This window comes from Haliotis rubra, unplaced genomic scaffold (genome assembly GCF_003918875.1).
Source record: "Haliotis rubra isolate DU_JTF1 unplaced genomic scaffold, ASM391887v1 Scf245, whole genome shotgun sequence".
NCBI classification, from domain to species: Eukaryota; Metazoa; Mollusca; class Gastropoda; order Lepetellida; family Haliotidae; genus Haliotis; species Haliotis rubra.
The window spans coordinates 1,351,029-1,378,074 of NW_025766503.1; the positions used below are offsets into that span (position 1 = coordinate 1,351,029).

Genomic DNA, 27,046 nt, shown 5'->3' on the forward strand with positions numbered 1-27,046 from the left:
AAAAAGAGTTTACTTTTGAACACTTCCGGTACAAAATGGCGATCACCACAAGACCGCAGGCTTTGGCTCTCTATAGATCTTTATTGCGCGAAGCAAGTAAATTTACAGAATACAACTACAGGTAGTTCATTTTCCTTAGGTTCCTTTACGATCCTTAGGGTTAGGATTTAGGGTAAGGTTATGCCACCCTTTACGACCCTTAGGGTTAGGGTTAGGCACCCTTTACGATCCTTAGGGTTAGGGTTAGGGAACCCCAGCAGCGCTAATTAATCTGAAAAAAGTGCGCCCGGTAAAGTGCAGTACTCCCTTGAATGTATATTTAGGGTGAGGTATGCATGTTAGTTTGTAATTTTGGTTTTTTATGGGGGTGGGGGGTACGGGGTGAGGAAGGGTGTGGGGACTAGAGTAGAGTGCACCTTACCAGAGCGCTGTCTCGCTATATCGCGATAATAACATCATATATATCCCGGTGTCAGGAGTTTTCGACGATGTAAGACAAAAACGTAATTTTTATCTGTAATATCATTTGAAGTTTTAATTTTACTAACCTTGGGTGATAAAGGATATATTCATCTATTTAACACAAAAATATCAAGTGTTTCCTACAAAAATAAGGTTGATGACATCGTTTCGGCGAAACTGTTGCCGTTCGCCACATCCGTGAATTTTGTATGGGTTTTCAACGATGAGCCATACTTTTTGCTCCGCACTGTGAGGGAGTGTTGTGATAACGTGGCTTTCTATTTAAATATTGCCTGTCACCAGCAGGCGAATGATCTTACTGAATTTTCGCTTGCTATTTTTTGTTATAAAGGCAATTGATTTTGCATCTGAAGTGGTATTACTGACTGACTGAGTTTAGTTTTACGCCGCTTTTAGCAATATTCCAGCAATATCGCGGCGGGGGACACCAGAAATAGGCTTAACACATTGTGCCCATGTGGGGAATCGAACCCGGGTCTTCGGCTTGATGAGCCAACGCTTTAACCACTAGGCTACCCCACCGCCCCTGAAGTGTTATTAACGATCTCGGGTAAATAATATTGATGTTTGTTTGCTTTATAAACAACTTAACTTCCGGTTTTCAATTGTCAATACAACTTCTCACGACAGTGACTGGGCATCCACTCTGCCGATGAAATTGCTTGTGCTCACCGATCGCGCATGTACTCCCCCGATATAGCGCCAGCAGCGTAATCGTCGAAAACACCAGAACGTCGAATTCAGCTTAGTTACAAAAACAAACATTGATCAAAGATTAACCGATAACACGCTGATGGATTAATTGCTTTTATCCTGCACAGCAGATTTGTCAAAAAGGTAGTGTTTATGTATGTAGATTTACTAATCTATACTGAATACACCCTGTCGTAAAGTCTCTTTGTAAAAACAACATCCTTCCTACAGAGGAATACATTGATTGATTGCTCATTATTGGCTAACTAAATTACTTTTTAAAGAATGGCGGACATCATGCAGTTAGTTGCCAGGTGTGCTATCTTGGGTGACCAATGGGACTACACACCAATGTGAAAAACCTGAAACGATAGATTACGTTTTCGCATATTAGACTGTTACAAGACACATGACATGGAGCAGGATTCTTTGTCAGCTGAAGGTGAATGGCATGTTGTTTCCTTTATGTGGATATTGATGGATACATTCCTCGAAGAAGGTAGGATAGCCTGATATTATTGCTGTAACTTTAGTCAGTTTTAATTTTAATATTTGCATTTTGTTTTCATTTATTTGTTATGGCATTCAACAGAATCATTTTTTTTTTTTTTGTGACATATGATTCACGTTGGCAATCTATAAGATGTCTAGATATTACAGTCATGTTATAAAATCATTAAGTGTAAGCAGATCGTGTGCATTTTATTAAGTTTTAAAATGCATACAAATATGATAAACTAATTAGGATTATAAGACAAAATATAAAGACGTTCATTGACTTCGTTATATCAGTCCTAACATTTTTTACCACTGGCAGATTTGTTATTAAAATAATTCCATTTAATACAACATTCAGACTGACTAATAGTGAACCCAAGCTCACTACTCTCCCCAAGACTCCCCATGTACTTTGTTAGACTTACTTTCAAACAATGCTATTATATCGGGCTTCTCACCAAATTCACTGTCAAACTATTTCTAAATCAAATTCTACATCCATTTATGTTAAGATTTTTATAAAGTCAACATTACTATGAAATCAAACATTTACATCAAAATCAGCATTTTTATCAAAGTGAATATTTTTTTAAGAAACTAAATTATTCATCAAAGTCTACATAATTTTACAACAAAATAAACATAAGATTGAAATATTATCGAGTAAAAAAGATTTCATCTTTGTTGATCAGTCTATACTTATACTATCAGGTGCGCATGAGGGTGGCGCAGCAGAGGTAATGTAAACAGTCATGAATTCTGGGTTATCATCCGGTATTCACTGGAGAAAACAATAACAAAAGCAACAACCATGAAATTGCTCTGGATATGTATGAATATTTTAAAATGACAAATATGTATGACTTGTGATGGTTCATCTTCTAAACAGTGTTGCAGTTTATGGAAAGAAATGATGATGATTTGGATATAACAAATGTGATTTACTTCTGACAAAACAGCACATGGATAATTGAACCAATGATTTATACCCAAATTATGGACAACCCATACACATTTGTAGTAAAATGGATAGCAACCATACAAAATGAAAATATGTATGACTTCAGTGGTTCCCTCTAAACGTATCGTTTGAGATACATGTGTTTTCAGCTGACCAAATGAATTCATAGTAAAATAGCAACCACTGTTATACTCAGTGGCCCTGAAACGATGTTTGAGACATGTTTTCAGCTAAGACTATGTTTGATTTGTTTTTCTTGTAACACTTAAGCATGTTTAGTAGTCCAATCACCGACTGTGTAAACTTCTCAGACCGATTTCCAAGCCTACTAGTACTAAGTTTAAATAAGAAACCAACAATATCCCACCTTGGCTAACTGAGTTAACGCAATGAATTTAATCCTAATTTAAGAGTATCAAAGGGAGAATGAGTGTTCATTAGTCATTCATTTTATACTAGGAACAAAATGAATGTCCTCCAAAGATTGAAAGAATGAAATGGTATTGTGTGTTACATGGAGATGAGAGTGCAACAACAGTGCGACATCTGCAACTACTGGCAGCACTGTGTATTGGATCAGGTAAATATCTGATATTTGTTCATGTTTTTTTAACAACAACTTTTCAAAACCATATGAAATCTAAAAATACATTGCACATAAAAATAACTGTATGATAACAATTGTATATTTTTTGTTATTTTTCACAGGCATTGATTTGACAACATACCGGCAGTTCATCAGAGGTGAAAAAGAAATAGAGATCAGATGCTACGAAAAGAATGAAGTCTTGATGACTCTCTTGTACTTGAGATAGAAATATCTGAAATGTATGAATGAATGAATGTTTGAAATGTATAATGAATAAATTGTGTAACAAATGAATGTTTGAAATGAAAAATGGATAAAATGAATAACAAATGAATGTTTGAAATGTATAATGATTGATTGATTTTGTCAGAGACCATTTATTGATATATGTCAGTATATGGTCTCTGATTTTGTGAAAGAATAGTGCAAGGAATATATTGTTATCACAGGGTTGAATAAATCATTATAAGAGTACTAAATCTTTTGTCTTTTTATACAGTCTATATTGGTTTATGAAATCCAGTTTCAGATATGATGTACATGGGTACATGTCATCTAATTTGAGTATGAATCATCCAAAATCTTGGTTTGATTCCAAATTTGGATACAGGTCATCCATATCATAATTATTGGATACAGGTCATCCAAATTTGGGTAAAAGGGCCGACCTAAAAAGATATGAGTTGTCCAAAATGGGTATGAAGCTGATGAGAATTTTGTGTAAGAGTTTGCCATTTTGTTGGGTACAGATCTCTGTGGATAAGGATCATCTAGTATCCATATCAATATGAGCATCCTCATAAGAATTTCAATATCCTTAGCATAGTAAACAATGGTAAGAGGGATCCAAGTACTTGGCCAATACAAACATAGGTGGAAGAACCTGTAGACAGATGAGGAATGTATAACTCTATTCGTTGAACTGGAAGTTGGTCCTTCTTTTGCCTATTTTTACCCATTTAAGAGTCTTGCTGTTTTGAAGCAAATGAATTGGACACAGAATATGATGAAAACTTTCCCAGTGTTGGTGTAATTGTTTCTAATTGTTGTAAAAAGAGTAGAACAGATAAGCACTTACAGTGTGTACAAATATACTTTCATAGTTATGTGTTTGTAATCATGGTAACAAAAAGTCAGATATTTCACTGTTATTGTGCTAACCATTGGAATGAGTGAGTATGGTAATGCACTGTTTTTAAGCAAAATTCCATCAATGTCACAGTTGGGTACACTAGGGCTGCAACAATTAGGTTCGATTCATTGAAAATAGAATCTTGACACCTTAGTTTCAATTTTCGATAACCATTATCACTGTTTCCATTCGATATTTGAGTACTGTTCTGTGTTTGAAAATAATATTTTATTTGTTTGAAAAAGGTTACATCATTTATATTCCTGATTTCCTAATCAAATCTTGGAAAAGGTTTTCAGTGTGATATGTTTTGTTTAATTAATAGACTCTGAAAGTTAAATGAAATCTGATGTTTTTACTTGTATGAAGAATCGCATAAAAAATGATCGACTCAAGGGTCCAGTATCAAAAATCGAATTGAGGTCTGGGTGAATCGTTGCAGCCCTAGGGAACATCGGAAATGGGCTTCTGGCATTCTGCCCCTGTGGGAATCAAACTTTGGTCTTCTGTATGATGAGTGTATGCTTTCACCTGTAGGCTACAACCATGCCCCATCACCAGTGGACAACAGGTGCAGTCAAATGCACACTTGTGCTAATATAGGAATAATGATTGGTGTTGGCTAAATTGTCCTTTTAAGTGATAAAATTGACCCAATATTAACTAAACAGGCGAACTCATCATTGAGCAAAAGATGCCTTCAGGGTAATGTCATTGAATATAAAAATGCAAAGGGTTTATATTTTTTCCTGTGAAGTGGCGGTGGGGTAGACCAGTGTTTAGAGCGTTCACTCATCACACCAAAGACCCGGGTTCGATTCCTCAGATGCGTACATTGTGTGAAGCTTGGTGTTTGGTTACTTTGTCTTTTACTGATGGCTTGTGCCATTTGGGTTTGTCTAAATTTTGGAGTGTATAAAACAAATGTAGAGTAATTTCATCAGCACATTTTGCGACTTACACATGTTCCTCAATGATACTAAGCCATGTTTCATTATTACACTGTTTAAGGGAAGTATACCATATTCTTTGCAATATTGACTACCGGTATGTTAAGATTGGGTATGAATAAGGTATTGGGCATCAACTGAATATCCCTGTTAACTAGACTACAGCCCTGTGACATTATCAAGTATTGATTGCCCTTGCTGCTGTACATTGTATCTTATTCAAGTTGTAAGCTGACATTGTTTGGGAAGTCAGTGATTACCTCCCTCAATACCTCTATAGCACACTACTTTTATTTAGGCAGCTAGTGAGCAGTTATGGGTAAGCCTAAAGCTAACGCTGTGACATCCAGCAGCTGACTTAAATGGGTAAAATCCTGTCTGACCAGGCTGGGACTGTGATATGTTGAAAGGAAAGAAACGAAAACAGTATATGTGTTTCTTCTACAGTAGTTCACTTTATGTAATGAATGAGTCGTGCCATTTCATATGGTTGTTTTATGCCCTTATATCAACCAATTAAAACTTGAAACAACTCATGGTTATGTTGCTTTGCTTTTTGTTTATAAGATTTGAAGTGCTGCATCAATGGATACTTGTATTATGTGTGTCATGTTAAGTCACACATTTGACATTGGGATAATTAATGTATACTACATATTTCCGTTATATGAATTTGTACAATTGGATGTATCCTGGATCACTGCCAGCTTCATGCATTATTGAACAATAATCATTATGAATACATTAGATGCAAGGCCAAATATATATATGTGCAGGGTACAATTTCACTTTCTTTCACTACCTGCACCAGCTGCAACCAAGTGAATTCATCAGGTTGCACCATCAAATATGGCTGCACCATGCAGTGAATGATCCCATCTACCGGTATGTCACTGACAGCAGACAATTCCATGTCTGCAGTTTGAGAGGGGTACTCATGGCCAATAGCACTATGTCCAGAACTGCTCACAACACTGCATGTCTTGAGGAATTCTTTGAGGGATGGCTGCTTTTTAACTGACATTTTCATTTATAAATTCAATTTCTTTTCCACTTGAAATCAACCATCCACCTTCACAAGTGTTGCATTACACAGTGACCTCTGACCTTCCATGAAATGTAACAAAATTGTGTACACTGTGTGAGATCTACATGACTGATTTGTGAGAATGAGAGCAGACTTGTTTACAGTTTTTACTTCTGGTAGCTGATTCACATGATACACACAACAACAAAAGACTTATCTAGTATGAGAAATTTATCTTATAGAACTGCTTACATGCAGTGATCGAAATAATTTTCAATAATTGTTGCCTGCCCACACTTTTGACTCATAAATTGCATTTGTTTACAAAAACAAACAAGTATCATTGTTTCATATGGGAATAAGTTCAGCAAATTAAAAACAACAATCATGTAATGAAATACTCAGTCACATCCCCAGCCTGTGACATTTGAAAAGAGCCTGTTAAACTTGTAAATCCACTTATCGGTTTACATCATGAAATGATATATTTTCTGAAAAATTTTAATAGGAAAGTTTAAAGCAGTACCCGCCTCAAATATATCTTCTCGCATGTTATTCATACGGTGCTTCCAAAAGGGAGGTATTTGAAAATAGCAGCCAGACAATCGGGGGAGAATGGAGATTTTTTTCAGGCAGCCCGACAGGAAAATTGCCAGCCTCAGGGAGGCGGGCAGGCCATTATTTCGATCACTGCTTACATGCACTTGTGGTGGAAAATGTTACCTGCACTGGATGCATCCAGAGAATAAAAGTTACGTGCACTAGTAATAATTTACCTGCACTGGTGCAGCCAGGATTTTGCAAAATCAATCCATGATGCGTATCCCAAACATATGTTGATAATATTCATTATATTCATGGTGTGGTGGTCTAGTGTGTATGTGCTCACTATGTCAAAGTCTTGCACTTTATTCCCCACAAGTGAGAACCCATAACATAGTTGTCCATCATAACAGTGTTGGAGTAAAATCATACTTGTTCATTACAGCCGGAGACAAAGTAATAGCTGGAAATCGCACAGTAGGTGAAGTTCACTGCCCATGGTTACTGGTTTGTAGATCCTTGAGCAGCTTTCTTGAAGCTCTATTAACTACCATAATTCCCTGCATGCATACCACTATCTGCAGAAGCAGATACACATACATCTCAAGCCCCCCATCTTCTATTGCAGGATGTATGCTTGGAGGAAGACAAGAGACAGTTTTAGAACCAACAAGAATGTCACTGATCCTCAGCAAATATCGAATCTCCTGAAAGATGCTAAAGAAAACCTAAGCATTATTAAGCGACAGGTGAGAAGTTAATATAGCTTATAATATTACAGTATTACATACATTCAGGTAGTAAATATTTCAAGGTTAGAAATAATTGTCCCTTAGAGTAGAAAATAATTTAGAATGCTTGCCATCTGAAAGTTCAACTTCAAGTGAGCTTGTCTAAACAATATGTAATGTTATTGTTTATTCTTGTGCCTGATCTATCGGTCCCATCATACACTATATTGCAGAGGTATTTCTTCATGGAACACTCAGCTGTATTTCCTCTACTTGGTATATGACTGTAGACTATATAATGACATGCGCACCATACACGACAGGCATTAAGAGCAGACATCAGTCCATGGTGTTTGGGTGTGAATATGTTATCAACACATTGGATCATACCAAGAAAAAGACGCAAGGGGTGTTGGGGATTGTTTGACTCTCTTTATTTTTGTACTTTTGTACTTATCTTTGCCTACTCATATGATGCAATGAGAAATTGATGCATTAGATATAGGTTTGGACTCTCTCTATTTTTGTACTTTTGTACAAAATTGAAAATGATGCATTAACCCTTGTCCTATGGAGAGAAATGGACCCCAAGGCTATACATATTGTGATAGAATCGTTCAGTGGTAAACTATCTTAATAGGACGTCGGGTAATCTTCATTGACCATTTTTCCTTTTAAAAATCAGGTTTAAGATATAGAAAGAATTTCCATTATAGTTGTATTATTGCACATAACCTACTGGGGACTGATGGGGTCCATGCAGACCCCACTGACAAATCTTTGACCAGCATTTAGAATTGCTCCTGGCAATCAGATTCATTTAACCTTTTCTGCTGGTCTTCTGTGACTTGTGTGCCTAGAGCACATTCTACATGGATTAACAAAACTTATTTGAACTTATGCAACGGGAGCTTGGTGGTGATTACTCTGATGAAAGTGATGGTAGATCTGATGAAGATTATCAACCATCTGAAGGATCTGAAAGCACAGATTCCTACTGTGACCTGGAAGATGACACTACTTCCGACCCCTTAATTACTGAACTTAGACTGTCCCAGTGGGTTAACAAGGTCTGAAATTCAACCAATTAGCACAGAACCACGCAAGCATGATTCAACTGATCGGCACTGCTGACTGTTCAAAATTCGATGCATTAGGCCACAATCGACTACCTGACCTTGCCGCTTCAAATAGCAATGGTTTGTGTGGTGTTCGTGCTTACAGAATTCAAATCTGATTTTATACACTCTTTATACACTTTTTATACGCTCTTTATACACCTATTTATATGCTCTTTATACACTCTTTATACACTCTTTATACAACTCTTTGTAAAACTCTTTATACACTCTTTATACAACTCTTTCGGTGGTAGTGAATGTCAGCTGAAGCAACTGATCAGGTTATGAAAACATTCAAGATACAATATATCTACCTGACTGCCACGTAAACTGTCTTAACCAAAGAAAGTAATAAAAGACGTTGGAAACACTCTATGTAATTAATTGACTAACCAGCTAAACAGATTAGGTCCACTTATCGGCATCAACTAAGTTAAATTCTGAATGATTACAATGTGTTGATAGTTTAAACATCAGTTGGGGCGGACAAGGTTATTCAGGCTCACATTCTGTTAACCTAAATTCACTGAGCATTCCTAGAATCACAAGCAGTACATGTGGGATCCTAGAATCACAAGCAGTACATGTGGGATCCTAGAATCACAAGCAGTACATGTGGGATCCTAGAATCACAAGCAGTACATGTGGGATCCTAGAATAGCAAGCAGTACATGTGGGATCCTAGAATAGCAAGCAGTACATGTGGGATCCTAGAATCACAAGCAGTACATGTGGGATCCTAGAATCACAAGCAGTACATGTGGGATCCTAGAATCACAAGCAGTACATGTGGGATCCTAGAATCACAAGCAGTACATGTGGGATCCTAGAATCACAAGCAGTACATGTGGGATCCTAGAATCACAAGCAGTACATGTGGGATCCTAGAATCACAAGCAGTACATGTGGGATCCTAGAATCACAAGCAGTACATGTGGGATCCTAGAATAGCAAGCAGTACATGTGGGATCCTAGAATCACAAGCAGTACATGTGGGATCCTAGAATCACAAGCAGTACATGTGGGATCCTAGAATCACAAGCAGTACATGTGGGATCCTAGAATCCAAGCAGTACATGTGGGATCCTAGAATCACAAGCAGTACATGTGGGATCCTAGAATCACAAGCAGTACATGTGGGATCCTAGAATAGCAAGCAGTACATGTGGGATCCTAGAATAGCAAGCAGTACATGTGGGATCCTAGAATCACAAGCAGTACATGTGGGATCCTAGAATCACAAGCAGTTCATGTGGGATCCTAGAATCACAAGCAGTACATGTGGGATCCTAGATCACAAGCAGTTCATGTGGGATCCTAGAATCACAAGCAGTACATGTGGGATCCTAGAATCACAAGCAGTACATGTGGGATCCTAGAATCACAAGCAGCATGTGGGATCCTAGAATCACAAGCAGTTCATGTGGGATCCTAGAATCACAAGCAGTTCATGTGGGATCCTAGAATCACAAGCAGTTCATGTGGGATCCTAGAATCACAAGCAGTACATGTGGGATCCTAGAATCATGTGGGACAAGCAGTACATGTGGGATCCTAGAATCACAAGCAGTACATGTGGGATCCTAGAATCACAAGCAGTACATGTGGGATCCTAGAATCACAAGCAGTACATGTGGGATCCTAGAATCACAAGCAGTACATGTGGGATCCTAGAATCACAAGCAGTTACATGTGGGATCCTAGAATCACAAGCAGTACATGTGGGATCCTAGAATCACAAGCAGTACATGTGGGATCCTAGAATCACAAGCAGTTCATGTTGGATCCTAGAATAGCAAGCAGTACATGTGGGATCCTAGAATCACAAGCAGTTCATGTGGGATCCTAGAATCACAAGCAGTACATGTGGGATCCTAGAATCTAGAATCACAAGCAGTTACATGTGGGATCCTAGAATCACAAGCAGTACATGTGGGATCCTAGAATCACAAGCAGTACATGTGGGATCCTAGAATCACAAGCAGTACATGTGGGATCCTAGAATCACAAGCAGTACATGTGGGATCCTAGAATCACAAGCAGTACATGTGGGATCCTAGAATCACAAGCAGTTCATGTGGGATCCTAGAATCACAAGCAGTTCATGTGGGATCCTAGAATCACAAGCAGTACATGTGGGATCCTAGAATCACAAGCAGTACATGTGGGATCCTAGAATCACAAGCAGTTCATGTGGGATCCTAGAATCACAAGCAGTTCATGTGGGATCCTAGAATCACAAGCAGTTCATGTGGGATCCTAGAATCACAAGCAGTACATGTGGGATCCTAGAATCACAAGCAGTACATGTGGGATCCTAGAATCACAAGCAGTACATGTGGGATCCTAGAATCACAAGCAGTTCATGTGGGATCCTAGAATCACAAGCAGTTCATGTGGGATCCTAGAATCACAAGCAGTACATGTGGGATCCTAGAATCACAAAGCATGTGGGATCCTAGAATCATGTACATGTGGGATCCTAGGATCCTAGAATCACAAGCAGTTCATGTGGGATCCTAGAATCACAAGCAGTACATGTGGGATCCTAGAATCACAAGCAGTACATGTGGGATCCTAGAATCACAAGCAGTACATGTGGGATCCTAGAATCACAAGCAGTACATGTGGGATCCTAGAATCACAAGCAGTACATGTGGGGATCCTATGTGGAATCCTAGAATCAAGCAGTACATGTGGGATCCTAGAATCACAAGCAGTACATGTGGGATCCTAGAATCACAAGCAGTACATGTGGGATCCTAGAATCACAAGCAGTACATGTGGGATCCTAGAATCACACATGCAGTACATGTGGGATCCTAGAATCACAAGCAGTTCATGTGGGATCCTAGAATCACAAGCAGTTCATGTGGGATCCTAGAATCACAAGCAGTACATGTGGGATCCTAGAATCACAAGCAGTACATGTGGGATCCTAGAATCACAAGCAGTTCATGTGGGATCCTAGAATCACAAGCAGTTCATGTGGGATCCTAGAATCACAAGCAGTACATGTGGGATCCTAGAATCACAAGCAGTACATGTGGGATCCTAGAATCACAAGCAGTACATGTGGGATCCTAGAATCACAAGCAGTTACATGTGGGATCCTAGAATCACAAGCAGTACATGTGGGATCCTAGAATCACAAGCAGTACATGTGGGATCCTAGAATCACAAGCAGTTCATGTGGGATCCTAGAATCACAAGCAGTACATGTGGGATCCTAGAATCACAAGCAGTACATGTGGGATCCTAGAATCACAAGCAGTACATGTGGGATCCTAGAATCACAAGCAGCACATGTGGGATCCTAGAATCTAGCAGCAGTACATGTGGGATCCCTAGAAATAGCAAGCAGTACATGTGGGATCCTAGAATCACAAGCAGTTCATGTGGGATCCTAGAATCACAAGCAGTACATGTGGGATCCTAGAATCACAAGCAGTCACATGTGGGATCCTAGAATCACAAGCAGTACATGTGGGATCCTAGAATCACAAGCAGTACATGTGGGATCCTAGAATCACAAGCAGTACATGTGGGATCCTAGAATCACAAGCAGTACATGTGGGATCCTAGAATCACAAGCAGTACATGTGGGATCCTAGAATCACAAGCAGTACATGTGGGATCCTAGAATCACAAAGCAGTACATGTGGGGGATCATGTGGGATCCTAGCAACAAGCAGTATACATGTGGGATCCTAGAATCACACAAGCAGTACATGTGGGATCCTAGAATCACAAGCAGTACATGTGGGATCCTAGAATACATGTGGGATCCTAGAATAGCAAGCAGTACATGTGGGATCCTAGAATCACAAGCAGTACATGTGGGATCCTAGAATCACAAGCAGTACATGTGGGATCCTAGAATCACAAGCAGTACATGTGGGATCCTAGAATCTAGAATCACAAGCAGTACATGTGGGATCCTAGAATCACAAGCAGTACATGTGGGATCCTAGAATCACAAGCAGTTCATGTGGGATCCTAGAATCACAAGCAGTTCATGTGGGATCCTAGAATCACAAGCAGTACATGTGGGATCCTAGAATCACAAGCAGTACATGTGGGATCCTAGAATCACAAGCAGTACATGTGGGATCCTAGAATCACAAGCAGTACATGTGGGATCCTAGAATCACAAGCAGTACATGTGGGATCCTAGAATCACAAGCAGTACATGTGGGATCCTAGAATCACAAGCAGTACATGTGGGATCTAGAATCTAGAGTACATCACAAGCAGTACATGTGGGATCCTAGAATCACAAGCAGTACATGTGGGATCCTAGAATCACAAGCAGTACATGTGGGATCCTAGAATCACAAGCAGTACATGTGGGATCCTAGAATCACAAGCAGTACATGTGGGATCCTAGAATCACAAGCAGTACATGTGGGATCCTAGAATCCTAGAGATCACAAGCAGTACATGTGGGATCCTAGAATCACAAGCAGTACATGTGGGATCCTAGAATCACTGGGATCCTAAAGCAGTACATGTGGGATCCTAGAATCAGCAAGCAGTACATGTGGGATCCTAGAATCACAAGCAGTACATGTGGGATCCTAGAATCACAAGCAGTACATGTGGGATCCTAGAATCACAAGCAGTACATGTGGGATCCTAGAATCACAAGCAGTACATGTGGGATCCTAGAATCACAAGCAGTTCATGTGGGATCCTAGAATCACAAGCAGTACATGTGGGATCCTAGAATCACAAGCAGTACATGTGGGATCCTAGAATCACAAGCAGTACATGTGGGATCCTAGAATCACAAGCAGTACATGTGGGATCCTAGAATCACAAGCAGTACATGTGGGATCCTAGAATCACAAGCAGTTCATGTGGGATCCTAGAATCACAAGCAGTACATGTGGGATCCTAGAATCACAAGCAGTACATGTGGGATCCTAGAATCACAAGCAGTTCATGTGGGATCCTAGAATAGCAAGCAGTACATGTGGGATCCTAGAATCACAAGCAGTACATGTGGGATCCTAGAATCACAAGCAGTACATGTGGGATCCTAGAATCACAAGCAGTATCATGTGGGATCCTAGAATCACAATCACAAGCAGTACATGTGGGATCCTAGAATCACAAGCAGTACATGTGGGATCCTAGAATCACAAGCAGTACATGTGGGATCCTAGAATCACAAGCAGTTCATGTGGGATCCTAGAATCACAAGCAGTACATGTGGGATCCTAGAATCACAAGCAGTACATGTGGGATCCTAGAATCACAAAGCATGTGGGATCCTAGAACATACATGTGGGATCCTAGAATCACAAGCAGTACATGTGGGATCCTAGAATCACAAGCAGTACATGTGGGATCCTAGAATCACAAGCAGTTCATGTGGGATCCTAGAATCACAAGCAGTACATGTGGGATCCTAGAATCACAAGCAGTACATGTGGGATCCTAGAATCACAAGCAGTACATGTGGGATCCTAGAATCACAAGCAGTACATGTGGGATCCTAGAATCACAAGCAGTACATGTGGGATCCTAGAATCACAAGCAGTACATGTGGGATCCTAGAATCACAAGCAGTACATGTGGGATCCTAGAATCACAAGCAGTACATGTGGGATCCTAGAATCACAAGCAGTACATGTGGGATCCTAGAATAGCAAGCAGTACATGTGGGATCCTAGAATCACAAGCAGTACATCTAGAATCACAAGCAGTACATGTGGGATCCTAGAATCACAAGCAGTACATGTGGGATCCTAGAATCACAAGCAGTACATGTGGGATCCTAGAATCACAAGCAGTACATGTGGGATCCTAGAATCACAAGCAGTACATGTGGGATCCTAGAATCACAAGCAGTACATGTGGGATCCTAGAATCACAAGCAGTACATGTGGGATCCTAGAATCACAAGCAGTACATGTGGGATCCTAGAATCACAAGCAGTACATGTGGGATCCTAGAATCACAAGCAGTACATGTGGGATCCTAGAATCACAAGCAGTACATGTGGGATCCTAGAATCACAAGCAGTACATGTGGGATCCTAGAATCACAAGCAGTACATGTGGGATCCTAGAATCACAAGCAGTACATGTGGGATCCTAGAATCACAAGCAGTACATGTGGGATCCTAGAATCACAAGCAGTACATGTGGGATCCTAGAATCACAAGCAGTACATGTGGGATCCTAGAATCACAAGCAGTACATGTGGGATCCTAGAATCACAAGCAGTACATGTGGGATCCTAGAATCACAAGCAGTACATGTGGGATCCTAGAATCACAAGCAGTACATGTGGGATCCTAGAATAGCAAGCAGTACATGTGGGATCCTAGAATCACAAGCAGTACATGTGGGATCCTAGAATCACAAGCAGTACATGTGGGATCCTAGAATCACAAGCAGTACATGTGGGATCCTAGAATCACAAGCAGTACATGTGGGATCCTAGAATCACAAGCAGTACATGTGGGATCCTAGAATCACAAGCAGTACATGTGGGATCCTAGAATCACAAGCAGTTCATGTGGGATCCTAGAATAGCAAGCAGTACATGTGGGATCCTAGAATCACAAGCAGTTCATGTGGGATCCTAGAATCACAAAAGCAGTACATGTGGGATCCTAGAATCACAAGCAGTACATGTGGGATCCTAGAATCACAAGCAGTACATGTGGGATCCTAGAATCACAAGCAGTACATGTGGGATCCTAGAATCACAAAGTACATGTGGGATCCTAGAAAGCAGTACATGTGGGATCCTAGAATCACAAGCAGTACATGTGGGATCCTAGAATCACAAGCAGTACATGTGGGATCCTAGAATCACAAGCAGTACATGTGGGATCCTAGAATCACAAGCAGTACATGTGGGATCCTAGAATCACAAGCAGTACATGTGGGATCCTAGAATCACAAGCAGTTCATGTGGGATCCTAGAATCACAAGCAGTACATGTGGGATCCTAGAATCACAAGCAGTACATGTGGGATCCTAGAATCACAAGCAGTACATGTGGGATCCTAGCAGCAAGCAGTACATGTGGGGATCCTAGTTCATCTAGAACAAGCAGTACATGTGGGATCCTAGAATCACAAGCAGTACATGTGGGATCCTAGAATCACAAGCAGTACATGTGGGATCCTAGAATCACAAGCAGTACATGTGGGATCCTAGAATCACAAGCAGTACATGTGGGATCCTAGAATCACAAGCAGTACATGTGGGATCCTAGAATCACAAGCAGTACATGTGGGATCCTAGAATCACAAGCAGTACATGTGGGATCCTAGAATCACAAGCAGTACATGTGGGATCCTAGAATAGCAAGCAGTACATGTGGGATCCTAGAATCACAAGCAGTACATGTGGGATCCTAGAATCACAAGCAGTACATGTGGGATCCTAGAATAGCAAGCAGTACATGTGGGATCCTAGAATCACAAGCAGTACATGTGGGATCCTAGAATCACAAGCAGTACATGTGGGATCCTAGAATCACAAGCAGTACATGTGGGATTACAGGATAGAATCACAAGCAGTTCATGTGGGATCCTAGAATCACAAGCAGTTCATGTGGGATCCTAGAATCACAAGCAGTACATGTGGGATCCTAGAATCCTAGAAGCAAGCAGTACATGTGGGATCCTAGAATCACAAGCAGTACATGTGGGATCCTAGAATCACAAGCAGTTCATGTGGGATCCTAGAATCACAAGCAGTACATGTGGGATCCTAGAATAGCAAGCAGTACATGTGGGATCCTAGAATCACAAGCAGTACATGTGGGATCCTAGAATCACAAGCAGTACATGTGGGATCCTAGAATCACAAGCAGTACATGTGGGATCCTAGAATCACAAGCAGTACATGTGGGATCCTAGAATCACAGCAAGCAGTACATGTGGGATCCTAGAATCACAAGCAGTACATGTGGGATCCTAGAATCACAAGCAGTACATGTGGGATCCTAGAATCACAAGCAGTTCATGTGGGATCCTAGAATCACAAGCAGTACATGTGGGATCCTAGAATCACAAGCAGTACATGTGGGATCCTAGAATCACAAGCAGTACATGTGGGATCCTAGAATCACAAGCAGTTACATGTGGGATCCTAGAATCACAAGCAGTACATGTGGGATCCTAGAAAGCAGTACATGTGGGATCCTAGAATCACAAGCAGTACATGTGGGATCCTAGAATCACAAGCAGTACATGTGGGATCCTAGAATCACAAGCAGTACATGTGGGATCCTAGAATCACAAGCAGTTCATGTGGGATCCTAGAATCACAAGCAGTACATGTGGGATCCTAGAATCACAAGCAGTACATGTGGGATCCTAGAATCACAAGCAGTACATGTGGGATCCTAGAATCACAAGCAGTACATGTGGGATCCTAGAATCACAAGCAGTACATGTGGGATCCTAGAATCACAAGCAGTACATGTGGGATCCTAGAATCACAAGCAGTACATGTGGGATCCTAGAATCACAAAGCAGTACATGTGGGATCCTAGAATCACAAGCAGTACATGTGGGATCCTAGAATCACAAGTACATGTGGGATCCTAGAATAGCAAGCAGTACATGTGGGATCCTAGAATCACAAGCAGTACATGTGGGATCCTAGAATCACCAAGCAGTACATGTGGGATCCTAGAATCACAAGCAGTACATGTGGGATCCTAGAATCACAAGCAGTACATGTGGGATCCTAGAATCACAAGCAGTACATGTGGGATCCTAGAATAGCAAGCAGTACATGTGGGATCCTAGAATCACAAGCAGTACATGTGGGATCCTAGAATCACAAAGCAGTACATGTGGGATCCTAGAATCACAAGCAGTACATGTGGGATCCTAGAATCAAAAAGCAGTACATGTGGGATCCTAGAATCACAAGCAGTACATGTGGGATCCTAGAATCACAAGCAGTACATGTGGGATCCTAGAAATCCACAAGCAGTACATGTGGGATCCTAGAATCACAAGCAGTACATGTGGGATCCTAGAATCACAAGCAGTACATGTGGGATCCTAGAATCACAAGCAGTACATGTGGGATCCTAGAATCACAAGCAGTACATGTGGGATCCTAGAATCACAAGCAGTACATGTGGGATCCTAGAATCACAAGCAGTACATGTGGGATCCTAGAATCACAAGCAGTACATGTGGGATCCTAGAATCACAAGCAGTACATGTGGGATCCTAGAATCACAAGCAGTACATGTGGGATCCTAGAATCACAAGCAGTTCATGTGGGATCCTAGAATCACAAGCAGTACATGTGGGATCCTAGAATCACAAGCAGTACATGTGGGATCCTAGAATCACAAGCAGTACATGTGGGATCCTAGAATCACAAGCAAGCAGTACATGTGGGATCCTAGAATAGCAAGCAGTACATGTGGGATCCTAGAATCACAAGCAGTACATGTGGGATCCTAGAATCACAAGCAGTACATGTGGGATCCTAGAATAGCAAGCAGTACATGTGGGATCCTAGAATCACAAGCAGTACATGTGGGATCCTAGAATCACAAGCAGTACATGTGGGATCCTAGAATAGCAAGCAGTACATGTGGGATCCTAGAATCACAAGCAGTTCATGTGGGATCCTAGAATCACAAGCAGTACATGTGGGATCCTAGAATCACAAGCAGTACATGTGGGATCCTAGAATCACAAGCAGTACATGTGGGATCCTAGAATCACAAGCAGTACATGTGGGATCCTAGAATAGCAAGCAGTACATGTGGGATCCTAGAATCACAAGCAGTACATGTGGGATCCTAGAATCACAAGCAGTACATGTGGGATCCTAGAATCACAAGCAGTACATGTGGGATCCTAGAATCACAAGCAGTACATGTGGGATCCTAGAATCACAAGCAGTACATGTGGGATCCTAGAATCACAAGCAGTACATGTGGGATCCTAGAATCACAAGCAGTACATGTGGGATCCTAGAATCACAAGCAGTACATGTGGGATCCTAGAATCACAAGCAGTACATGTGGGATCCTAGAATCACAAGCAGTACATGTGGGATCCTAGAATAGCAAGCAGTACATGTGGGATCCTAGAATCACAAGCAGTACATGTGGGATCCTAGAATCACAAGCAGTTCATGTGGGATCCTAGAATCACAAGCAGTACATGTGGGATCCTAGAATCACAAGCAGTACATGTGGGATCCTAGAATCACAAGCAGTACATGTGGGATCCTAGAATCACAAGCAGTACATGTGGGATCCTAGAATCACAAGCAGTACATGTGGGATCCTAGAATCACAAGCAGTACATGTGGGATCCTAGAATCACAAGCAGTACATGTGGGATCCTAGAATCACAAGCAGTACATGTGGGATCCTAGAATCACAAGCAGTACATGTGGGATCCTAGAATCACAAGTGGGATCCTAGAATGGGATCCTAGAATCACAGCAAGCAGTTCATGTGGGATCCTAGAATCACAAGCAGTACATGTGGGATCCTAGAATCACAAGCAGTACATGTGGGATCCTAGAATCACAAGCAGTACATGTGGGATCCTAGAATCACAAGCAGTACATGTGGGATCCTAGAATCACAAGCAGTACATGTGGGATCCTAGAATCACAAGCAGTACATGTGGGATCCTAGAATCACAAGCAGTACATGTGGGATCCTAGAATCACAAGCAGTACATGTGGGATCCTAGAATCACAAGCAGTACATGTGGGATCCTAGAATCACAAGCAGTACATGTGGGATCCTAGAATCACAAGCAGTACATGTGGGATCCTAGAATCACAAGCAGTACATGTGGGATCCTAGAATCACAAGCAGTACATGTGGGATCCTAGAATCACAAGCAGTACATGTGGGATCCTAGAATCACAAGCAGTACATGTGGGATCCTAGAATCACAAGCAGTACATGTGGGATCCTAGAATCACAAGCAGTACATGTGGGATCCTAGAATAGCAAGCAGTACATGTGGGATCCTAGAATCACAAGCAGTACATGTGGGATCCTAGAATCACAAGCAGTACATGTGGGATCCTAGAATCACAAGCAGTACATGTGGGATCCTAGAATCACAAGCAGTACATGTGGGATCCTAGAATCACAAGCAGTACATGTGGGATCCTAGAATCACAAGCAGTACATGTGGGATCCTAGAATCACAAGCAGTACATGTGGGATCCTAGAATCACAAGCAGTACATGTGGGATCCTAGTCACAAGCATACATGTGGGATCCTAGAATCACAAGCAGTACATGTGGGATCCTAGAATAGCAAGCAGTACATGTGGGATCCTAGAATAGCAAGCAGTACATGTGGGATCCTAGAATAGCAAGCAGTACATGTGGGATCCTAGAATCACAAGCAGTACATGTGGGATCCTAGAATCACAAGCAGTACATGTGGGATCCTAGAATCACAAGCAGTACATGTGGGATCCTAGAATCACAAGCAGTTCATGTGGGATCCTAGAATCACAAGCAGTACATGTGGGATCCTAGAATCAAGCAGTACATGTGGGCAATCACAAGCAGTACATGTGGGATCCTAGAATCACAAGCAGTACATGTGGGATCCTAGAATCACAAGCAGTACATGTGGGATCCTAGAATCACAAGCAGTACATGTGGGATCCTAGAATCACAAGCAGTACATGTGGGATCCTAGAATCACAAGCAGTACATGTGGGATCCTAGAATCACAAGCAGTACATGTGGGATCCTAGAATCACAAGCAGTACATGTGGGATCCTAGAATCACAAGCAGTACATGTGGGATCCTAGAATCACAAGCAGTACATGTGGGATCCTAGAATCACAAGCAGTACATGTGGGATCCTAGAATCACAAGCAGTACATGTGGGATCCTAGAATAGCAAGCAGTACATGTGGGATCCTAGAATAGCAAGCAGTACATGTGGGATCCTAGAATCACAAGCAGTACATGTGGGATCCTAGAATCACAAGCAGTACATGTGGGATCCTAGAATAGCAAGCAGTACATGTGGGATCCTAGAATCACAAGCAGTACATGTGGGATCCTAGAATAAGGCACATGTGGGATCCTAGAATCATGTGGGATCCTAGAATAGCAAGCAGTACATGTGGGATCCTAGAATCACAAGCAGTACATGTGGGATCCTAGAATCACAAGCAGTACATGTGGGATCCTAGAATCACAAGCAGTACATGTGGGATCCTAGAATCACAAGCAGTACATGTGGGATCCTAGAATCACAAGCAGTACATGTGGGATCCTAGAATCACAAGCAGTTCATGTGGGATCCTAGAATCACAAGCAGTTCATGTGGGATCCTAGAATCACAAGCAGTTCATGTGGGATCCTAGAATCACAAGCAGTACATGTGGGATCCTAGAATCACAAGCAGTTCATGTGGGATCCTAGAATCACAAGCAGTTCATGTGGGATCCTAGAATCACAAGCAGTTCATGTGGGATCCTAGAATAGCAAGCAGTACATGTGGGATCCTAGAATAGCAAGCAGTACATGTGGGATCCTAGAATAGCAAGCAGTACATGTAGGATCTAGAGTTAGTGAGTGAGTGACTGAATTAAGGTTTATGCTGCTTGTAGCAATATACCAGCAATATCACAGCCGGCAATACCAGAAATGGGCTTCACACAATGCCCAATGTGATCTAGACTAGCAAGCACTACATATGGGATCTATAGTCCGTTTGTCTCAAAAGCGGACCGATGAATTGCAATCTAACCCGAAAACTAATAAACATATAACACTCAATGAAACGCTGATCATAATCAAAACATCAGACCAACTCTGTGATTTGTGTGCAGAATTTATGTCCTAAAATTAGGACACAGCCAGGTGTTAGAGAAGCATGTGCACAAGTGCCGAAAAATTTAAGGATTCATTAACCTGTGCTGTGCCATCTCCATCCTTTCTTGCACATCTGGCTGTCCCTTTGTCTGCACTCCTCCCTCGTGCAAAATAGTGAACTGTGTCAATATTTAAATGATAGTTTGTTAAACAACTTTTTTAATTTTAGGACATAAATTCTGCACACAAATCACAGAGTTGGTCTGATGTTTTGTTTATGATCAGCGTTTCATTGAGTATTATATGTTTATTAGTTTTCGAGTAAGATTGCAATTCATCGGTCCGCTTTTGAGCCAAACGCACTATAGAATAGTAAACAGTGCATATGGGACCAAGAATGGCAAGCAGTATATGAGATCTGGAATAGCAAGCAGTATATGGGATCTGGAATAGCAAGCAGTAGATATGGGACCTAGAACAGCAAGCAATATATGGAACCAAGAACAGCAAGCAATATATGGAACCAAGAATAGCAAGCAATATATGGGACCTAGAATAGCAAGTAGTACATATGTGATCTACAGTAGCAAGCAATACATGGGACATAGAACAGTAAGCAATATATGGGACCTAGAATAGCAAGTAGTACATATGTGATCTACTGTAGCAAGTAGTACATATGTGATCTACAGTAGCAAGCAATATATGTGATTCTAGAACAGCAACAAGTACACATGATTCTAGAAAAGCAAGCAGTAAATATGGGACCTAGAATAGCAAGTAGTACATATGTAATCTACAGTAGCAAGTAGTAAGTATGTGATCTACAGTAGCAAGCAATATATGTGATTCTAGAAAAGCAACAAGTACACGTGATTCTAGAAAAGCAAGCAGTATTCTTATGATTCAAGAATAGGAAGCAATGTGTGACTGATCAATCATTTAGCAAGCAGTAAATGGGTCCGTAAATAGCGAGCACTAAATGGGCGATCCCTAAATAGCCAGCAGTAAATGGGTTATCCCTAAATAGCAAGCAGTAAATGGCTGATCCCTAAAAATAAAGCAGTAAATGGCTGATCCCTAAAGAGCTAGCAGTAAATGGGTGATCCCTAAATAGCAAGCAGTAAATGGCTGATCCCTAAATAGCAAGCAGTAAATGGCTGATCCCTAAATAGCAAGCAGTAAATGGGTGATCCCTAAATAGCAAGCAGTAAATGGGTGATCCCTAAATAGCAAGCAGTAAATGGGTGATCCCTAAATAGCAAGCAGTAAATGGCTGATGATCCCTAAATAGCAAGCAGTAAATGGCTGATCCTAAATAGGAAGCAGTAAATGGCTGATCCCTAAATAGCAAGCAGTAAATGGCTGATCCCTAAATAGCAAGCAGTAATGATCCCTAAATAGCAAGCAGTAAATGGCTGATCCCTAAATAGCAAGCAGTAAATGGGTGATCCCTAAATAGCAAGCAGTAAATGGGTGATCCCTAAATAGCAAGCAGTAAATGGCTGATCCCTAAATAGCAAGCAGTAAATGGGTGATCCCTAAATAGCAAGCAGTAAATGGGTGATCCCTAAATAGCAAGCAGTAAATGGCTGATCCCTAAATAGCAAGCAGTAAATGGGTGATCCCTAATTAGAGAAAGCAGTAAATGGGTGATCCCTAAATAGCAAGCAGTAAATGGCTGATCCCTAAATAGCAAGCAGTAAATGGCTGATCCCTAAATAGCAAGCAGTAAATGGGTGATCCCTAAATAGCAAGCAGTAAATGGGTGATCCCTAAATAGCAAGCAGTAAATGGGCGATCCCTAAATAGGAAGCAGTAAATGGCTGATCCCTAAATAGCTACCAGTAAATGGGTGATCCCTAAATAGCAAGCAGTAAATGGCTGATCCCTAAATAGCAAGCAGTAAATGGGTGATCCCTAAATAGCAAGCAGTAAATGGGTGATCCCTAAATAGCAAGCAGTAAATGGGCGATCCCTAAATAGCAAGCAGTAAATGGGCGGTCCAAAAATAGAATATGTGTGATCCTGAAAAAGCAATTCATACACAAGTGATCCTAGAACAGCCAGCTGTAGACATGTTTATATAGTGAGGTGTGTATTGCAGGTGGTTGTTGGTCAGCTGTATGGTGAGGGCAGACTCATCATTGAAAGTAGAAGCAGCAAGTTCCCCCCTGGATAGACATCAAGTACCACTGGTCACTGCCATGAACAAACGGAGGAATGTGTGCAGACTGATTACTGATGGTCACCGCAGTGCTCGACAGGGTGTTGTGACACCTTGACACAGATTCAGGAATACAGAAAACACTGTTCAGCTGATAATAGTTGATGATTGATGAATGTTGTGAATTTGAGTTTGTTAGAATTTGTCTATGTAACAAATATATATGTATTTATAATAGAGGATGATCCCTGACTGCTTAGGTCAGGCCTGTAATCCTCCAGTGTGTAATGTTGGTATGTGTTCTGTATTCCAGATATACAGTCTAATGTAAGACTTTATAAAAATGTTTCTTGAAAAACTTTTACTTTCACAATTCTACTGAAAACAAAATGCATGAGTCAAGAATATTACTTATGTTTTTTGCCAAGCAGGAGTGAGTGAATAAGTGAGTTTAGTGTTACGCAGCACTCAGCAATATTCCAGCTACTGTATATGGTGGCGGTCTGTAAATAATTAAGTTTGGATCAGACAATCCAGTGATCAACAGTATGAGCATCAATCTTGCAATTGGGATACGATGAGCCTGACTACCTGATCCCATTGGTCACCTCTTACTTCCAAGCAGGAATACCCATGAACACAGAATATTGTTATCTGTACAATACAACTGGAGACAGTAATAGTGTACAACATTTTGGCAAATAAAAGTGCACTTACACTGGTCCCAAAGAAAACACTAAAACTCTGTATTCCCTCAACCTGTAGTGTCAACCAACGGCTGTTTAGTCTGACCACATGGCAGGTTTTTTTCGGACCTTGTGTGACAAGAATCCCTGTAGTGTGAACGAACAGGTACACTGGAACCACCTATAGTCAATAGTGTCTTCTCAGCAGCTTGACAAAAAATGTACAATAAGGAACAAATGTAACCAACATTAGTAACAAAACATTGAGGAAAACTTTCATGATATATCTCAGCCATTTTTGTTGCCCAAACACTTTATATTTCATTATTGAGTGCCCAATGTCTTCATTACCCTCCCCAAATATTTGTATTATTTTTATGAAATGAGAATATATAACAATTAGTAAACTTATGTTTTGCCACGACATTAAAACATATCAGGGGTGGTGAGGAAACCAATTGGTTACAGAGTGAGAGAGGAGGTTGGCCATTGGTTGTCTGTGACCATCAGGGTATGGGGTTGAGCAGGCACGGTCTTTTTCCTTCTGCCCAGCCTTCTCTGCAAGCGTCCTAAAAGAAACAAATTTATATTTAATCAGGTTCACTGGGGCTCCTTTTGAATTTAAATGGAGTTAACTGTTTCTGTCCAAATTATATGTTTTTATATGACAGAGAGTTTTATTCACATTGCACATGCTTTTCCGTAAAATCATCATGACACCCCCCCAGCCAGGGGGTCAACTTTTGTTACACAAACACAATTTCTCGTAATCTCCCTTCCCACTTCAGCGGCCCAAAATAGGACAGTTTGTAAAATTCACTTTGGACTGTCCAACAACTGTGTTATGTCTTACCTCACCTTTTAATTAGCCAGCTCATAAATACCACTCCTGTTGATTGTTGACACTTATGCGGGTTGTAACCACATGATCAATACTTTGCGATGATTTACAACCAGCCTTACAGACGTTTCTTGTAAAGGAAACCTTTAAGTTAGCGTCATCACTGTACGTGATTTTGCTAATTGTATAATTTCACTCAGTATGAATTAGCATACATGCAGCGATCTTTGTTAGTCGTCTCAGGATTTCGTGATTCTATGAGAAGGACAACAGCGCATCGACAATTATCAATTTCTAACCCATAAATGAATCTTGCATTGTTTCACAAAGCAATGCTATCTGTAACCAGAGACCATATAAAAAGATATGTGGTTTATGCTGTATCAAACTGTCATTCACAATACATGTATGCCCATTAACGACCCAGTTTTACAATCATGTCAGTAGATGAAAAGAAGTTAACTCATGTCTCGCAGACTTCATACAATCTCACCTCAGCATACCGAGATAGTCCAGGGACAAAATAAATTTGAAAAGAGCCTGTTAAACTTGTAAATCCACTTATCGGTTTACATCATGAAATGATATATTTTCTGAAAACATTTAATAGCGAAAGTTTAAAGCGATACCCGCCTCAAATATATCTTCTCGCGTGTTATACATACGAAGCTTGCAAAAGGGAGGTATTTAAAACTATCAGCTAGACAATCGGGCTGGTGGAGATTCTTTTCAGGCAGCCCGACAGGAAAATTGCCAGCCTCGGGCAGGCGGGCAGGCCATTGTTTTGATCACTGCATAGGTGGTGGTGGAATTGGGTTTAACGTCGTGCTTGAGAATATTTCGCTCATATGACGACGTGCATGCGTGTGTATGTGTATTTGCGGCTTCTTGTACTAGCCCAGACTTAAGCTGGTTTTATAGTGCTAGCCCACTGAGATACCATGCCGCAGTGAAGCATGAATACCCCACCCAGACACACTATACTGACCCCGAGTCGACCAGTGCTTGTTTTTTCCCTATTAATTCCGAGCGCCAGGCAGGGACCAACAAGTACCATATTTTAACGTCTTTTTGGTATGACGCGGTCGGGGATCGAACCCGCGCCCTTCCTCTCTCCGGGCGGACGCTCTAACCACTACACCACGGAGGCGGTCGATCACTGCATAAGGGACCGTTCATAATATATGGGTTTTGTGGTGTGCGTGTGTGTGTGTGATGATTTTTATTGAGAAGCATGTACAATGTGAATGACACCCCTCCCTCACTAAAATTTATGTACAAAGTAAGAGACCACTCCCACTTGCATGTGTACAAAATCAATGACACCACCACCCCGACCCCACCCTCCCCATCGTCACACACAACACTCACTTCCCATAATTTTTAAGCATTAGTATTTTAATATTTTCATGTACAATATTGCTGACCCCTTAAATAGAATGAAATAAATACCAAAATATAAATATTAAAACGGAAAACATTCCAACAAAAACAAACATTGATTGACATTATATCTTTATTACAAGGTGGACGTTGGGGTCTCTGTCACAATGAATAACACAGAGATGATGAATTCAAGTTTTCTTCACGGCAATGTACATTAGTAAATTAATGTCAAAACATGTGAACTGTGTTCAAGTGCAGTGACCGTTGCTGAAAATTACACCAAAGCAGACAACAAAAGACCCGACTCAAACTTTACTTCGACGTGAACGGTTCTGAGAATGTTACCGTGAGAGGACCGTTGTTTCACCTTGTCTTATTGAGCCTGCCGTACAGCTGGCTGGGTTGAAATCGATAGTGC

The 27,046-nt window shown here is 40.9% G+C and overlaps 1 protein-coding gene and 1 long non-coding RNA gene across 2 annotated transcripts; both read left to right on the forward strand.

Moving 5' to 3' along the window:
* The first annotated feature begins 19 nt into the window (after positions 1-19).
* Positions 20-24,433, forward strand: LOC124279044 (LYR motif-containing protein 4-like). The gene is made up of 3 exons (XM_046714844.1): positions 20-121; positions 7,505-7,625; positions 23,656-24,433. Exons 1-3 carry the CDS (start codon positions 36-38, stop codon positions 23,728-23,730), a joined length of 282 nt encoding a protein of 93 aa, XP_046570800.1. The 5' UTR covers positions 20-35; the 3' UTR covers positions 23,731-24,433.
* LOC124279045 lies at positions 2,810-3,698 on the forward strand. Its single transcript, XR_006899280.1, has 2 exons — positions 2,810-3,215; positions 3,344-3,698. It is a non-coding gene; the product is annotated as an uncharacterized LOC124279045 (long non-coding RNA).
* Positions 24,434-27,046: the final 2,613 nt, after the last annotated feature.

Bases quoted from the DNA above. Each gene is read 5' to 3' on its own strand.
- LOC124279044 (XM_046714844.1), top strand. From the start codon at position 36: ATGGCGATCACCACAAGACCGCAGGCTTTGGCTCTCTATAGATCTTTA. The intron at 122-7,504 runs GTAGTTCATTTT...CTTCTATTGCAG, and splicing joins TTTACAGAATACAACTACAG to GATGTATGCTTGGAGGAAGA. The intron at 7,626-23,655 runs GTGAGAAGTTAA...TGTGTATTGCAG, and splicing joins TAAGCATTATTAAGCGACAG to GTGGTTGTTGGTCAGCTGTA.